We start from the raw sequence: 17,885 nt of genomic DNA on the forward strand, positions 1-17,885 counted from the left end.
CCAGCCCCACCCCTGCCGTGGGCAGGGACACCTTCCACTGGCCCAGGTTGCTCCAAACCCTGCCCAACCTTCCAGGGATCCAGGGGCAGCCACAGCTTCTCTGGGAAATCCATTCAAGTCCCTCCCCACCCTCCCAGCCAGGAATTTATTTCTAATATCCCATCTAAACCTACTCTCTTTCCCACAGAGTGAGAAAAGCGAGTCCCTCTGTCCTCTCAGGGGTCCTTGTGCCAGAATTCTCTGCTTTCCCTGAAATTTAGACTTTCAGAACTGGTGGGTAACATGAGGCTTCATGGCCCCTTTTGTCCAAGAAATAGGATCACTTCCCATCCCTGGGAGTGTCCAAGGCTGGGTTGGAGAGGCCCTGGAGCAACCTGGGCCAGTGGGAGGTGTCCCTGCCCATGGCAGGGGTGGCACTGGGTGGGCTTTAAGGCCTCTCCTGACCCAAACCATTCCATGATTCCATGATTTCATGAGCAGGTAATGATCCAGTGAACTCCTTGAGGTGAGAGAGGAGCCCAGGCTGAGCAGCTCCAGCCTCCAGAGCTGCCTGTCAATGCCTAAAGGAGCACTGGAAAAGGCCTTGCTGATCCCTGTTCCTTCTCTCCTTACGAAAACCAGTCAGGATGAATGGCAGGTGCTGGGAAACCAGGACCAGTCTGCCCAAAACAACAATTTGCCAGGTGCACAAAGGTCTGTGGGGTTCCCTTTGGCTTTCCCTTTGGTCTTCCCTTCCCCTCTGCAGCCAAGCACTGGATCCCGGGAAAGAGTTTTGCTCCCAAATCTTCTGGAGCCACGTGGCTTCCCAGCAGGAAGGAGCAGGGCAGCAGCTGATGACACACACAGGAGGTTGGGAAGCAGGGGGAAAAAATAGAAAGTCTGCTAAAAATAGTGGTTTACTTCCTCACAGAGTCCCAGGATGGGTTGGTTGGGAGGGATCTTAAAGCTCGTCTCGTTCCAACCCCTACCACGGGCAGGGGCACCTTCCACCAGCCCAGGTGGCTCCAAGCCCTGCCCAACCTGGCCTTGGGCACTTCCAGGGATGGGGCAGCCACGGCTTGTCTCCTGTGGAAACCCCCAGTTTGGGAGTCTCTTACTCACAGGTTTAATTTACTCCCCTAAATGAGAAGAATTAGAAAAGGTTCAGAGCCAATAAAGGAGGGTGACCCAAAGCAGGGACCACATCTGGGAGGAGATTAAATCAACTGGAACTCTCTCTGAGGTGCCCAGGGAAGATGTGACAGGGAGTTTTATGAAACCATGAGTAGGCAATGAGAAGGTGAACAGGGAACAATGGTGATAGCTCAGTACAAAGGGATGAGGTGGCACTCGGTGGAATTAGCAGGCAGAAAGATTAAAATAAAACAAAGTACTTTGTCACACTGCAGGTGATTAAATTGGAGGATTTATTCCTGCTGCATGTTGTGGAGGCCAAAAATATAAATGGATTCGAACTGGGAGTGCAAAATTAGTGAGGAGTAAAGTGGTGACCAAGAATTGCTGTGAGGTGTTCAGGGTTGGAGATGACTCTGCTCCCAGGGAACAGGGACAGGACAAGGGGAAAGGGCCTCAATCTGTGCCAGGGGAGGCTCAGGTTGGCCCTGAGGAGGAATTTGTTGCTGGAAAGGGTGGTGAGGCCTTGGCAGGGGCTGCCCAGGGAGGTTTGGAGTGCCCAGCCCTGGAGGTGTCCCAGGCAGGCCTGGCCGTGGCACTCAGTGCTCTGGGCTGGGGGACAAGGTGGGGATGGGGCACAGGGTGGATCCATGGGCTGGGAGGGCTTTTCCAGCCTCAGGGATCCTGGGATTCTGAGGAATGTGGTGACTGGCTGTCAGAAGAAAGTGCCATGTAGTGGTCCCTGATCTTGTCTTCTCTTTCCATGCTCTTTCCCCTCCTGTTTGTCACTGACTGATCCCTGTGAGCGGAGTGGGGGCTGTGGATTTCCCTTCTGCTCCTTCATAGAATCACAGAATGGTTTGGGTGGGAAGGGACCTTAAAGCACATCCAGTGCCACCCCTGCCATGGGCAGGGACACCTTCCATCAACCAAGGTTGCTCCAAGCCCCATCCAACCTGGCCTTGGACACTCCCAGGGATCCAGGGGCAGCCACAGCTTCTCTGGCCAACCTGTGCCAGGGCCTGCCCACCCTCCCAGCCAACAATTCCTTCCTAATATCCCATCTAACCCTGCCCTCTGGCACTGGGAAACCATTCCCTGTGTCCTGTCCCTCCATCCCTTGTCCCCAGTCCCTCTCCAGCTCTCCCATGTCTGACCTAAGTGATTCTGTGATTCCACGTAGAACAGGAGAGGTTTTGTGAATTGTTTGTTTTAAACAGCTTTGCCAGGCTCTCCTTTAAGCCAGGGCTGTCCTGAGGATCAGGTGCTCTTGGTCTGTGGTGGCATTTTTGTGCCACCATCACGTGCTGGAGTTCAGCTGCTGTAGCTCTTCCAGGGAAGTCACTCGTGACTTGTGCTGAGATGACAGGGAAGATAATTCAGCCCCTGTGATGGATCTGCCAGGAACGCACGTTGGGAGAGCGGGGACTGAAAATGGGATGCAAATCACCTCGTCAGAGCAGAACTGCTGTGCTGGCTGTTCCAGCGCTGCCTCATCCGTGAGAGCTCGGTCTGACCAGAATCCCAGGATCCCTGAGGTTGGAAAAGCCCTCCCAGCCCATGGAGCCACCCTGTGCCCCATCCCCACCTTGTCCCCCAGCCCAGAGCACTGAGTGCCATGGCCAGGCCTGCCTGGGACACCTCCAGGGCTGGGCACTCCAAACCTCCCTGGGCAGCCCCTGCCAAGGCCTCACCACCCTTTCCAGCAATAAATTCCTCCTGGTGGCCAACCTGACCCTGGAGTTCAAACAACAGTAGGAACCCCTCTTTGTTTTGTGATTTGAATTTAATCCAGTGAGTAAAACATTTAATTTGCTGACATCACTTCTGGGGATTCGAAAGTGGCTTCTTGGCCCGTCTTCTGTCGGAGATGCTGAGGAGGAGCAGATCCATTCCAGAGCAGTGATGATATCTGGTGCTGGCACGGCACATAAAGGCCATGGAGGGCTTAAGAGGGGTGAGGGAAAAATCCAATCAGCAAATGGGAAACTGGATGTTTCAGTCGGAGATGTCATTTGATAATGGGTCCCGCTGGGATTCCAGAAGAGCTGTTTTCATGCCCCTGAAATTAAACATCCTGCTTTTTCCAGTGGCTTTCACAGATCTTGTGGCGAGAGAAGGTTGAACTTCAGACCTTGGAGGCAGCTGACTCGGGGAATCAGAGTTATTGAGGTTGGAAAAGCCCTCTGAGATCATCAAGTCCAACCTTTCCCAGCGCTGCCAAGGCCACCACTGTCCCCTGTCCTCAAGTGCCACATCCACAGGGCTTGGAAATCCCTCCAGGGATGGGGACTCCAGCCTGTTCCAAGGCCTGACCACCCTTTCCAGCAAGAAATTCCTTCTGATGTCCAACCTGGGCCTCCCCTGGTGCCGCTCTTGCTGCTCCAACCCCTTCTCAGCCGTGCCTGGAGCGCAGGATCTGTGCCAGGGGCAGCTCCCCAGGAGCAGCAGAGCTCCCCATGTGTGAGCTGCAGGCATTTGCATCCATGAACATCAAGAGCCACGTGCACAGCAGGGATAACACGGCAACAAATCCCTGCTGGGCTCGGGAATGGTTCGGTGTGGGAGGGAATTACAACTGGAGCTGCAGGGCAGGAGAGATCCCAACCACAACCTTCCCACAGGTCCAGGGAGCTGCTGCCTGGGAATGCCTTGGGAAGGGGGGTTTTCTGGTGAGGTTTGTTTCGTTAGGAACGTTAATTAACGTTCAGGTTGGTGATTACTTGGATCGTTGATCTTTTTTTTTTGAGAAAATCGGTATTCTGCTTGTTTTCCTGAAGTTTCTGCGGCGTTTGTGTTGTTTCCTGTCTTTTTAGGAATATTTGTCAGCATCCTGTTCCCTACATGTTCCCGTGGGGGAAGTGGTGATTACCCAAGTGTTGGTGCAAGTCTTAATTAGCAAAGTTTTTCCATTCCTGTGTCTGTCTCGAGGTTTATCATGGCGTGGTCTTCATAAAAGGGAGGCTTTTTTTCCTTCCTTGTTTTTTAAACTGAAGTGGACCGATGGAATCATGGAATCACTCTGGTTGGAAAAGCACTCCCAGAGCACTGAGTCCAAACTGTGACCGATCCCCACCTTGTCCCCCAGCCCAGAGCACCGAGTGCCACGGCCAGGCCTGCCCTGAATGACCTGCTCCCAGGGAACAGGGACGGGACAAGTGCCAGGGGAGGCTCAGGTTGGCCCGGAGCAGGAATTTGTTGCTGGAAAGGGTGGTGAGGCCTTGGCAGGGGCTGCCCAGGGAGGTTTGGAGTGCCCAGCCCTGGAGGTGTCCCAGGAAGGCCTGGCCGTGGCACTCAGTGCTCTGGGCTGGGGGACAAGGTGGGGATCAGGCACAGGGTGGCTCCATGGGCTGGGAGGGCTTTTCCAGCATAAATGATTCTGTGAAAATCAACTTAACTTGTTTTTCTCGTGGTGTCTCTGCTGGTTGGAAACCCTCTGTAAACCCTGAGTGTGAAATTACCAGGATAGGAGAGAGAAAAAAAAAGGTTTTGTTTCTGGGTGTTCATATTCTAAACAGAGATGACAAAACATACAGTGAGAGCCAGAGTTGTGTTAACTTGAAGTTATTCTTAATTACAGTAAGAAGTTAATGATAATTATTATGGAGGAAATGTGTCAGACCCAGGGGAAACACAGTATTAGAATGAGAATTGTGGAAATTACTGGATGTTGTGAGCACGACATGGAAACCTGAGTCCAGGGAGGAGACACTGTGGTGGAGGCAGCAGTGTGGGGATCATGGAATTATGGAATGGTTTGGGATGGGAGGGACCTTATAGCCCACTTAGTGCCACCTCTGCCATGGGCAGGGACACCTCCCACTAGCCCAGGTCACTCCAAGCCCCGTCCAACCTGGCCTTGGACACTTCCAGGGATCCAGGGGCAGCCAGAGCTGCTCTGGACAACCTGTGCCAGGGCCTGCCCACCCTCCCAGCCAGCAATTCCTTCCCAATATCCCATCTGACCCTGCCTCTCTGGTGTCTGTGACACCTGATGTCACATCCCAGCATCCCAAGGGTCTTTGCTGAGGCCACTCTGGTGGGAAGTGCTGGTGGGTCCGGGTGTGCACTCAGGGAAGTGCCCAACCTCAGAGCTGGGAATTCTGTCCAGGGCCACTCTGAGGGGAGAGCTGAGACTTGGACATTTTATCTGCTGGCACACACAGGGTGGGCAGAACCATCCATGGCACCACCAGGATGTTGTAAAGGTCCCCTCTGACTCATCCCGGGAATCAGCCGATGACAAGAGTCTGCTGGCACCGGGAACCATCCCTGTGGATGCCAGCACAGCCAGGGAGCAGCTGCAGCCTGAGGTGCTCCATCCACGAGTCTGTGCTCTTGGAGAAATTAAATAATTGCTATTGAGCCCTGAGAGAATTAGGACTTAATTGGTTAAATCTCGAGTCGCAGCAGCACCCCTGGGAGAACACACGGATGTGTAGGATGGAGTGGGGCCTCACTTAGGACCTGGTTCAGCTCCTGCACGGCAAGTGGTGCCTGCTGGAGGCAGAAGCTGGACAGGGCACCAGGCCCAGGGGGTCAGCGGTTATCTGAGCCCTGGGAAGCTGGATCCAGCTCCATCCCTTCCCACTGGCAGCTCCGTGGCCATCAGAGCTCCCAGCCCCCAGCTCAGCTGGGCCCTCGGGGTCTCCACAGCAGCTCCTCGTGCTGCCTGCAAATGCCAGGGAGCTCAGGGCTCATCCTGGCTGAGAGCAGGGCATCCTGATTCCTCCTTCTGCCAGGGAACTGGCACCTCACCAATGCCCAGGGGGGCTGGAATGGGATGATCCTTAAGGTCCTTTTCCAATCCAACCCAATCTGGGATCTCTCTCCAGCCACGAGACCGGGGGAGAAGCAGATGAATTTCTTGGAGTGTCAACAAGGAAGGTGTTTAAGCTGGGGATCATCCCTTCCCACCACTCTTCGTGGAATATTCAGAGCTGGAAGGGACCCACAAGGATCATGGATCCAACTCCTGGTCCTGCACAGACACCCCAACAATCCCACCCTGTCCCTGAGATGTCCAAACACTCCTTGAGCTCAGGGGCTGTGACCACTGCCCTGGATTGGCTTCCCAGTGCCAGAGGGCAGGGACAGATGGGATATTGGGAAGAAATTCCTGGCTTGGACGGTGGGCAGGCCCTGACCCAGGTTGGCCAGAGAAGCTGTGGCTGCCCCTGGATCCCTGGGAGTGTCCAGGGCCAGGTTGGACGGGGCTTGGAGCAACCTGGGCCAGTGGAAGGTGTCCCTGCCCATGGCAGGGGGTTGGAATGAGATGATCTTTGAGGTCCTTTCCAACCCAGACCATCCTGTGATTCTGTGCTCTTGCTTTTTTCCCAGTTTTCCTGTATTCTTTCCCAGAATGGGGGATCAGAGTTACCACGGTCATTCAAGATGTGGGGCCACCTTGGCTGTGCCGGTGGCAGAAAATTCCATGTCCAGCTCACTTGGCTCATCATTCCTGACCGCTGTAGGACACTGGGCTGAGACTCTTCCACCACCTGTCCTCCCTGTCCCCAAATCCTTCAGCCTGGTCTGGATGGTCAGCTCAGAGCCGGGGATTTTGCGTAGGAATGAGTTTTTCCCATGTGCATCAGTTTTTCTCCACCTTATCATTCGCTGATTTTAAGAAGATTCTACAGCTCCCCACGGTTCTCCTCATCTTTATTATCCTGAATAATTGAGCATCAGCAGCAAACCTTGTTCCCTGTCCTTCCTCCCTCCCTCCTGAACGATCTGGGGCCGTGCTGAGCCAGGAACGTCCTGGCCCCGGTCCCGGGAGGCTCCTCCACTGCCCTTTCCTCTGATGTGAAATCCAATCATTTATCTGGAACCTTTTAAGAAATTTAACACGTAAAAACATTCCTTTTCATCCCTGGGCTTCTTCACTTCCTCAAGAGGTTTTAATGAGAGACCTTTTCAAGTGCCTTTGGAAATGTGAGTGGACTCAGCTGGAGTTTTTCTTGTCGGGTTAATTGGATCTGGCTGCTTTTCCCACTGGTCATCCCCCCCTGGCTGGGTGGAATTTCACCCCTCTCTCTGCTCTGGTCTTGGTGGGTCTCTGCAATCTGGTTGTGATTCTGTGGATTTTTATTCCCAGTGAGGACTTGGTAAAGGTGCTGCTGAAGAGATGGTGGAGTTTGGCCAACTCCTCCCAGCACGATCCAGCTGGAGGCTGCAGGAGACACTTCCCAGCAATAGGGATTCAAACCCTTCTGCACTGAGGTGTCCTGGGCACCCAGAGGGCTCCCTGGGGTTGTTGACAGGAGCACTGAGTGTTGGGGGTCTTCCCCACTTTCTACAGAATCCTGGAATTGCTGGAGGTGGGAAGGGACCTCCTTTACCCACACTGGATCCCAGGATGGGTTGGTTTGGGAGGGGCCTTAAAGCCCATCCAATCCCACCCCTCTGGCACTGGGAAACCATTCCAGGGCAGTGGGCACGGCCCCAAGGCTGCCAGAGCCCAAGGAGTGTTTGGGCAATGCCCTCAGGGACAGGGTGGGATTGTTGGGGTGTCCTGGGCAGGGCCAGGTTGATGATCCTTGTGGGTCCCTTGCAGGGCCTAAAGGGGCTCCAGGAGAGCTGGAGAGGGACTGGGGACAAGGCCTGGAGGGACAGGACACAGGGAATGGCTTCCCAGTGCCAGAGGGCAGGGACAGATGGGATATTGGGAGGGTGGGCAGGCCCTGGCACAGGTTGGGCAGAGCATCTGTGGCTGCCCCTGGATCCCTGGAAGTGTCCAAGGCCAGGTTGGACGGGGCTTGGAGCCCCCTGGGCCAGTGGGAGGTGTCCCTGCCCATGACAGGGGGATCTGGATGATCTTTAATGTCCCTTCCCACCCAAACCATTCCATGATTCCATGATTTTGGTTCCATAACCTCCCATGGAGAATCTTGGCTTTGGGATCTGCCTGTGGGAGTATCTGACACTTCTGAATGTGAAACCCTCCCCAGCAGGGACCAAAAATCCCCTTTAGTTTCTGTGTTTGGGCTGTGCCTTCCCTGGGTGCTGCCTTGGTCCCAGGACCAGCTGACCCCAGGGAGGTTCCTGCAGAATTCCCGCTCTGGCTGCACTTCCAAACTGATTTACTGAGTTTTGCTGCCATTTGTGAGTCGTTCCACAGCTCCATATTTGGGCTGTCGTGCTGTTTCCACATTTAACCTGCAGGAGATCACGATTCTTCCCATGTTCCTCCTCTGAAAAGCTTTGGGCTGTACAGGGAGAATTCCTGGGTCCCAGTATCCCCATTTCCCTGCTTCCAGCATATTTTGCTAAGCTGCTTTTCTGGTGTTCCCAGCAAGCATTCCCAGCTTTTTCAGTGTCCATGAATTCAGAGTCCAGGCAAAACATATCTTGGACTTCCTGAGGCTTCTTGTTCCATCGATGCCCTAGAAGTTACCAGCTTGGTGGCTTTAAATGAAACTATTCCAGTGCTGAAAATGTTCTGGAAAACTGTCCCTGTTCCCAAAGGGAAGGTGCTGCTTTTCCATGCCTTTTGTTGGTGGTTTTCCTCACTCCCTGCAGTAGCTGATCCTCAGGATTTCTCTGGAGCTTCAGCTGGGACTGAGCAGTGCTGGTTTGGGGCTCTTAAGTGGTGTCTGGAGTGTTGTGACCAGTCCTGGAGGGAATGTGATCCCAAACAGCACATCCATCCCAGGGGCTGCTGCGCTTCCAGAGCGGGGGAATGTGTGACTGGAAGTGGTTTCTCCTGGAGTTTCAGTCCTTCCTCAGCTGCCACTTTGGTTCTGATGTGGTTCCTGATCAGGGCCTTGATGAGCTGCCTCCTGAGGGAATTGAGCAGAAGGTCTGGGTGATGCCAATCAGGACCTCAGGGCCTTGGAGCCTGAGGAGAGAAGGATCCAAGGAAACCTGAGAGCCCCTGCCAGGGCCTGAAGGGGCTCCAGGAGAGGTGGAGAGGGACTGGGGACAAGGGATGGAGGGACAGGACACAGGGAATGGCTTCCCAGTGCCAGAGGGCAGGGACAGATGGGATATTGGGAAGGACTTGTTGGCTGAGAGGGTGGGGAGGGGCTGGACTGGATTTCCCAGAGCAGCTGTGGCTGCCCCTGGATCCCTGGGAGTGTCCAAGGCCAGGTTGGATGGGGCTTGGAGCAACCTGGGCCAGTGGGAGGTGTCCCTGCCCATGGCAAGGGGTGGCACTGGAAGACCTTGAAAATCCTTTCCACCCCAAATCTTTCAGGGATTCAAAGATAAAAGGCCCATCGGGAAAATAAAAACCCGTTTGGATCGATCCGCTTGATTTCTCCCAGGAGCACTGAGTGCCATGGCCAGGCCTTCCTGGGACACCTCCAGGGCTGGGCACTCCAAACCTCCCTGGGCAGCCCCTGCCAAGGCCTCACCACCCTTTCCACGAGGAAAGGTGAGCAGGGACACCTTCCAGCAGCCCAGGTTGCCCCAGGCCCCATCCAACCTGCCCTTGAGCCCTTCCAGGTGCCCTCCTTGGGACTCCCAGCTCTTGCCCCCCATCCTTTGCGGGGTTGTGGGGTCAGAGCCGGGTGGGGGGAGCGTTACCTAACTGGGCTCACGTCACTGGGCTGTGGGGGCTGCCGTGGGGGAGTGGGAGCTCCTCGCCCCGGCTCGCCCGGCTCGGGTGCAGCTGTGGCAGTCACTGGAGCCAGGGGTGCCATTCATCTGACAGCTGTGGGCGGCTCTGGGAGCAGGGGATGAATCACAGCTCCATTGACTTCACTCCCAGCTCTCCATTGAGTCTAAAAGGAGCCCGGAGCCATCGCTGGGGGTGCTCGTGTTCTCCTCGCCCACGGTTAACTCGCTGCCTCCCGGGGCTGCTCCGACGGGGAGGGGATGGATCCAGGGCCTGGGCAGCATTCCTGGGGCTGCACCTCCAGTCAGGCCCTCATCCTGGCTCACCAGAGGGTGACACAGCTGTGGGGTGGTGTTGGAGGCCTCTCCTGCCTCCAGCTGCCCAGGCTCCATCTCCTGTTTTCGTTTCCTCAGTGTTCCCTTCACTTTGCACTTTCCCTTCCTCCCCTGATGTTTCTCAGACCATTCCTCCATTGGCAGCACCATGTGAATCCCAACCTGCTCTTCCCACGTGCTGCTGCCCTCTCTGTTGGGACCTCCTGCAAACTGAAGTTCTCTCCCTGTTCCCTCCTGATCCTTGGTGAGCACACTGAGCTCATCCCAGGACAGACCCTGCTGAAATCCCCCTCGCTCCATCCTTGCAGTTCAGCGGTGAAAAATGTGTCAGTGCAGCTCTTTCCTCACCTTGCAGAGGTTTCTATCCCCTTGGTTTCTTTTATGGAGATGCCTTGTGAGAGTGTTGGGAGTGCTCAGTTGACATCAGGCTCCATGTGGCAGCTCTTGCCTTTCCCGTGTTCAGGAGACCCATTATTGCCACACAAGAAATCGTGTTCCTTCAGCACATCCCATTCTCTCCCATCCATTCCACCTCCTGTTTGTCACCTGGATGGTTTATTAAACCCCTGTGCTGTTTGTTAGAGGATTTGCCAGGGAATTAAAGATGAGTTGCTTCATTTTAGGCTCCCTTTGATCTTTCTACTGCCTGTTTATAAAGATGAGCATCATCCTTTGTGTGGCTCTCCGGGAATGTCGAGCGTCCCAGGCGAGCTCTGAGACAACCCTGGCACAAGTCAGACACTTTCTGCCACCTCAGTGAGTTTCCCCAGGCCCAGAGGGTTGAAATAATCTCTAAATTCTTCCAACTGCTGGGTTTTTTTACTGTAAGGTCAGAGCTTGGCTTTAGTGTTATGGTGCCACCAGGAGTTGAGTGGAGCTGGTTTGTACAGAGCAAACAGTGATATATTTTAGTTGTTCACTTGGTAGGTCATAGAATTATAGAATTATAGGATGGTTTGTGTTGGAAGGACCTTAAAGATCATCTAGTCCTGCCCCCCATGGGCAGGGAACCTTCCACTAGACCAGGTTGCTCCAAGCTCTGTCCTAGATCATAGAAACCTGGAATTGTTTGGATTGGGAGGGACCTTAAAACCCACCCAGTGCCACCCCTCCCATGGGCAGGGTCACCTCCCACTAGCCCAGGTTGCTCCAACCTGGCCTTGGACACTTCCAGGGATCCAGGGGCAGCCACAACCACTTGGATTCAGGAATTATGGTGTGAGGTTGTCCCACTGTCCTTCCTCAGACAGGAGAGTTGTGTTACTGGAATGACCTTTCCCAGGCATGGGAATCTGCTTCCAGAGGGCCACCCCACACCTGGAAAGGAGGGTTTTGTTGGAGAGGGGAGGGTTTCACACCTATTGAGGAGCAGCTGCATACCTAGCTCTGCTTTTGAGGCCGGGGTGTGTGAGGTGCCACGAAGGGGGGGGGCCCTGTGACACCCTAAAGCACTTCACAGTTTTGTTGGAGTTTCTCCACATCAGGGTGCTTTGTTGCATGAAGTCCCTGGGTTTTTAGATTCCCTGTTTTCCATGGATGCTGTGGAAGCATGTCCACAATCACAGCACAGAGTGCAACACCAGGGCACTGCAGGGAATTCAGGCTCTGTGCTGCTTTGCTTCCCACGGATGGTGTTGTATGTCCTCGTATGTAATCCCCGTGTGCATCAGCTTTTGGGATGCCCTTCCCCAGCTCTGGGAAACAAAGGAATATTTCTATATTCCTGCTAGGAGCTGTGTGCTGCCGTGGTGTTCCCGGCAGAACCGGTGGGATTGGGATCCCTGGAAATGCTGCAGGTGGGCGGGTGCGGAGGAGGGTCCTGTCCCGGTGCCCGTCGGTCACGGGGAGCACACACGGGAATGTGGTGATCCCTCACCTTCCATCCGGGACCATCCTGCCCCCGTGCCACCCCTCGGGGTCCCCGTGGGTGGCACAGGTGTCCCTGGCAGGTGATCCCTTCCCTCCGGAGGGGCAGGAGGAGCGGGAAGGGGGAGGCGTGTGCCGGCCTGCGGCGGCTCCGCGCACGGTGCGGGGGGCCCGGTACCGCAGTGTGATTCCAGCTGTCCGCGCCCGCTCCTGGATGCACAGCCCTTCCCTCTGCCCGTGCCCCCCTCGCTCTGCCCGTGCCTTGGCAGGGAAGCTCGGGGAGGGGGGGATTCGTTCCCACTGCCACGCTCCGGGCAGATCCTTCACCACCGCTCCTGGCCCTGCCGGGGATCATCCCCATGCCCATCGCTCCCATCGCTCCCATCACAGTGGGAGGGGGATGCAGCAGCCCCTTCACCCAGGGATGAGCAGGGGCTTCGCTTCTCCATCTCTTGACAGCTCCCCATCCCTCCCCATTCCTCCCATCGCTCCCCATCTCATTAGGAAGGGGATGTAGCAGCCCCTTCACCCAGGGATGAGCAGGGGAATTCACTTCTCCATCTCTTTGATCGCTCCCCATCCCTCCCACCGCTCCCATCGCTCCCTCCTCGCCGCTCCCGCTTTGGCTCCTTGTGCCACCCCCCTTTCCCGGCGCTGCCGAGCCGGACCCAGGTCCCTGATTAATTCGGCTCTGATGTCAGACATGCGGCTCTGCTGGGAGGGATTTGCAGGGCTGCGTTTGCTCCGAGCGTCCCCCTCCCGTCCCTCTCCCGCGCGCCCCCGCCCCTCCCGCCGCACGTAGATGGGATTTGGGGAAGGGGCTCCGGTGGGCGCCGGCCCCGCGGAGCTGCCGCTCCCTCCGCCGCTGGATCCTCCCGGTTCTTCTCTCCCGGCCACCGCGGTGCCTTTGTTAAAGTGGGACAAGGAAATGCATCCCCCCTGCTCCTGGCAGACCGTCACTTAGCAACGCGGGGCGGGGGGGGGGGGGAGATTTTAGGAGAAGATCCGAGCGCCGGGATGAGGATTTAAACTCTGCCGTGCTCAACTCACCAAAGAGGCACCTTCTCCTTTCGTCGAGCAGCCGATTTTTTTTTCCGCGTGAGAGAGGCAACTGGGAAGTCTGAGAGAGCCGATCCCCCGATGCCCCCCCACGCTCCGGGCAGCGTTTAAAGGGGATCCCGAGGGGATCTGTATCCCTGCATTCCTATGCAGGTGACTGCGAGGGGGCCCGGTGGGCAGCAGGGTGATCCAGGCAGCCGGGGCTTTCCTCCTCCTCCTCCTCCTCCTCCTCCACGCTGAGGGAAAGTAGCTTTTCATCTTTTTTTCATTCTGACTTTGGGCAAAGGGAGGGGAGGGGAAGCAGCTTGTGCCCAACTCCCCGCTGAGATGAGACGGTGGATGAGAAGAGGTCTCCTTGTCACAGGCACAAAGGCCACCTCCGCCTGGCAGCATGGTGCTGAAATCTAACCCTGGCATCATTCTCTTGTGCTCTTTCCTGCCCAGTGACTACATCATTGAGGAGAAGACGGCCGTGCTGCAGAAGAGGGAGCATGAGGGATTCGGGTTTGTATTGCGAGGGGCCAAAGGTAAGGGCTGCTTCTTTCGCTGGCTCTGGGGCTGGGGCGGGAAGCGCCTTCTCCTCCCCCTGCCCGGGGCTCCGGATCCCCCGTTCCCGTGCCCGGCAGCCCTGGGAATTCGGGGCTCTTTAGGGGACTCTCTTCTCCGGCTCTCTCCTTGCCCAGATGCCATCGTGGCAGACACTTTTTCGGGGGGGGGTGGTTCTGGTGCAGGTGCTGCTCTTCGTGGCTTCGAGATCCTGGGAATGTTCACTCCTCCCCGTTCCCCGGGAGCGTGACCCGGGTGCAGCCCCGTGGGGCCGGGCCCGTGGCACCCGAGGCGTTTTTGGTCGAAATGCTGGAAGTATTTCACTGTACTTTGGCTGTGGAGAGTGGGGGTCCTTTGAGGAGCCCTGGTTGTGCCGGGGTTCCCGGGGGAAAACCGGGAGAGGTGTGTCCCGCAGCTCCCACCATCCCTTTGATCCCGCTCGGCTCATTCCCGGGGCACCCTGGGGTGCTCCCATGGCCGGACCTCGGGGCAGGGGTGGTTCCTGTGGCTTCTCCTGCCAGAAATCCATCTTTTTGCTGCAAAAAAAAAGAATTCTTTGGGGGGACTAGGGATGAATGTGCTCGTATGGATGTAGGGAAGAGGTTTCAGCTGCCGTGCTCGGGAGGCAGGGACGCCTCCGGCCGGAGAGCCCTGTCCCTGCCCAGCACTTCCAGGCTCTTGGAAATGCCACTGCCGGGAGCAGAGGGACAGTGGGAGCAGGGGACAATGGTGCAGCTCTGTCCCTTCCATGTAGGCTGCGAGGTGTGGGAGGGAAAGCTGGAAGCAGCTCCTGGGTAGTGCTGCTCCTTCCCCGGACCTCGGTGCGGCTGCGGATTCGGGCTTTGATCTCGGGGGGGAATTTCGGGGGGTGGATTCCTGGATCGCCTTTGTTCTGCCCGTGGAAGGGCTCGGTGCTGGTGGGTGTGTTTGCATCCCTGTTGGAATATGGTTGCTGTCTCTTCCTCCCTTTCTCTCCCCTTCCCTAGGGATGTGACATACGTGTCCGTCCGTGTGTAGCGTGAAGTGAAACTTCACGGCTCAAAATGGCATCCATTTTTTTTTTCTGGATCAATCTTGCCCCTATTGTGTTGGGGAAAAATGGATACATTTAGTCCTTTTTCCCATTTTTTCCCCTTTTTTTTTTTTCCTTCTTTACCCTCCCGACGTTTGCAGGCTCTGCCTTTCCCTTTGTCTGCTGAGGCTGAAGGCAGGACTGGGAGCGGATTAAGTGGGCGTGTGGCTGTGTGGGATTTGGGAATCCTGGCGGTGCTGCAGGGCACCGGGAAGCGCGTGGCTGCAGAGGGTCGTGGTGTGGGCACGGTCTGGGAGGCTCCCCAAGCCCCTCAGGGAGCAGCATTCCCTCCACAGGGAGGTGGATGTGGTGGCTTGGATCCCCTCCACCTGTGTTTCCCAGCCCCTCATCCCGGTGCTCTGTGGGGTTTGGGCTGGAAGGAGCTCTGGGACTCTCTGCGTGGCCCCGTCGGTGTCACCACCACTCCATTTAGGGAAAAGCACTTAAGGAATCATGGTGTGAAGAGGAAAAGGGGTCTGGAAATGGGGGGATCAGAGGATCATCCCTTGCAGGGGTGGGAGATGGATAATGTGGACTCAGCTGGATGATCCTCAAAGGAATCTGCTCTTCGTGCTGCAGGGAGGGTGTGAAAATCTTTCCTGGCTTCTCTCAGTCCTGCTGAGGGTTCATTCCTGCCCCAGCCCAAATTTGTCCCTGTGAACACCTCCAGGAAGGAGGCTCTGCACCATCCTGGACAACCAGCCCTGCCCAGCCCAGCCCATCTCCACCTCTGCCCGGCTCTGGAGGAGGTGACATCCCACTCACACCAGCTCAGGCTTTGGACAGAGCTGATCTTATTCCATCCTGGCCTCTGCAGGGGATGAGCTGCAGCATTTGGACCTGGGGGTCCCTGCAGTCATTGCCTGGGAATGCCCAGAGGAGCTGTGGCTGCCCCTGGATCCCTGGAAGTGTCCAAGGCCAGGCTGGATGGGGCTTGGAGCAACCTGGGCCAGTGGAAGGTGTCCCTGCCCATGGCAAGGGTGGCACTGGATGGGCTTTAATGATCCCTTCCACCCAAACCATCCTGGGATTTCATGATTAGGGAATCCTGTGGAATCAATGGGAGGATTCACTTCTCCATCTCTTGGCCCAGAGAGGTCCCAGCCTTTCACATGCTCATCATGGACCTACTCAAGGTGCTGAGAGACATTTCTTGGCTTACAACAGGCTCAGGCTGGCCATGAGGAGGAATTTATTGCTGGAAAGGGTGGTGAGGCCTTGGCAGGGGCTGCCCAGGGAGGTTTGGAGTGCCCAGCCCTGGAGGTGTCCCAGGCAGGCCTGGCCGTGGCACTCAGTGCTCTGGGCTGGGGGACAAGGTGGGGATGGGGCACAGGGTGGCTCCATGGGCTGGGAGGGCTTTTCCAACCTCAGGGATCCTGGGATCCTGAGCTCACCAGTCAACACCTTCCATGCCTACACTGGAGCATCTCCCTCTTCCCAGCCAACCCATCAGGCGCTGTCTCTCTGGTAATTTAATTCCTAAATATTCCTAAACTGAGGCCATCCTGGGAGCAGGGGCTGTTACAGCTCCCCCAGTGACTGCTCCTCACACGCTGCCTCCAAATCCACTCTGCCCATTCCTGGGCACAGGAATAGCAATCCCAGGCCAGTCAGTGCCTGTTGGCATCAGCCTGTGGTGGGTTTTTGTGGGAGCAGAGGCACAGGGAGCACCTGACTTGGGAATTTACGCTCTAAGGAAGGAGTAGATCCCATCTCTGGAAGTGTCCAAGGCCAGGTTGGACAGGGCTTGGAGCAACCTGAGAGAGTGGAAGGTGTCCCTGCCCACGGCAGGGGGTGGGACTGAGTGGGCTTTAATGTCCCTTCCAAACCAAATCATCCTGGGATTCTATGATTTTATGGATAACAAGGATATCATCATTAATACAAACAATGAATTGTAAAGAAAGTAAAAGGAAATGGCTCCAAGACTTTTCTTGAGGGCAGAGCTTTTGTCTGTTTGTCTGGGAAGAACCACGTTATTCCCCAAGTTCCGAGGTTCTTTCATCTTGTGGTTTGTGTGTCTCCTGATGCAGCTGATCCCATGGGAAGGAGGCTCCGTGCTGATCCACTGCAGGGCTCCTGATACATCCCAAAACATCAATCTTTTATCACCCACCTCTCCCCAGGCGGGTGCTTCACCTGCATCTGCCTCAGCACGGGATCCACACCCGTTTTCCAGGTTTATCCATGGGCTCCCCACGGCCCCAGGACCCCCATATTGCCCTCTGCCCCTCAGTGCCCCTCCTGTGCCCAGTGTTGGTCCCACCTCGGAGCACAATTCCAAAGAGGAGCAGCTGAGGGAGCTGGGAAGGGTGTGGAGAACTCCTGAGGGAGCTGGGGGGGCTCATCCTGGAGAAAAGGAGGCTCAGGGGGGACCTTCTGGCTCTGCAAGTCCCTGCCAGGAGGGGGGAGCTGGGGTGGGTGGGTCGGGCTCTGCTCCCAGGGAACAGGGACAGGACAAGGGGAAACGGCCTCAAGCTGTGCCCGGGGAGGCTCAGGTTGGATATTGGGGAATTCCTTCCTGGAAAGAGTGATCAGGCCCTGGCACAGCTGCCAGGCAGGGATGGGGTTCCCCCCTTCCCTGGAGATTTCCAAGCCCTGTGGATGTGGCACTTGGGGACATGGGGCAGTGGTGGCCTTGGGGAGCAGCTGGACTTGATGGCTTGGAGGCTTTTCCAACCTCAGTGATTCCATGATTCCTGTGATTCCTCACAGCAACATTCCTCTTTGCTGTTCAGCCTCAGGTGTTGGGTTTTCATCCCTGTGTGAGGAGCAGCCGGAGCCACTGGGATCACAGACACTCGGATCCCTCAGGGAATTCCATAGGGGCTTGGCACTTGCCTGGATCTGAGCGATTAGTGCATCCTTTGAGGGTGGTTTAGTCCTTTCCTGTCCTCTGAGAACCTCAGGAGCCTCTTCCCAACCCTGGGAGGGTTGGGTACAGTCAGAGCTCAAGGATCTTCCTGCTGCTCTGGGAAGTGGGAATGTTGGTTGTCCCCAGGCCCTGCAGCAAGATTTTGGGATGCAACACTGGGATCATCATGGACGTGAAGAGCTCACTGATGGTTTCCAGACCTTGGCTCTTGTGCAGAGGAGTTCTGGGACACTTGGTGACCCTCAGGAAGGACAGGAGTTGGGACGGGGGGTTTTTGGATCATCTCTGTTAAGGGTGATGTGATCCTTGTGGAGATCTAATGGAAAACTGGGAACAAGGCCCAGCAGAGTCTGGGATTTGGATTATGACACTCTTTTGTAGGAACCTTGGGAATTTCAACACTCAGGAGCTGATTTTAGGTACCTGCCCCAAGGAATGGGGGTGAGGAGCAGAAAA

At 56.1% G+C, this 17,885-nt stretch overlaps 1 protein-coding gene across 1 annotated transcript in view; it reads left to right on the forward strand.

The window, feature by feature from the left end:
- The window catches only part of SHANK3 (SH3 and multiple ankyrin repeat domains 3), a 227,683-nt gene that overhangs the window by 160,893 nt on the left and 48,905 nt on the right, over positions 1-17,885 (forward strand). The window contains exon 15 of the mRNA XM_050325020.1: positions 13,381-13,463. Coding sequence (XP_050180977.1) covers positions 13,381-13,463 — 83 coding nt within the window. The remainder of the gene's footprint in view (positions 1-13,380; positions 13,464-17,885) is intronic.

This window comes from Myiozetetes cayanensis, unplaced genomic scaffold (assembly GCF_022539395.1).
Source record: "Myiozetetes cayanensis isolate MyiCay16 unplaced genomic scaffold, myiCay2020 scf3, whole genome shotgun sequence".
NCBI lineage: Eukaryota > Metazoa > Chordata > Aves > Passeriformes > Tyrannidae > Myiozetetes > Myiozetetes cayanensis.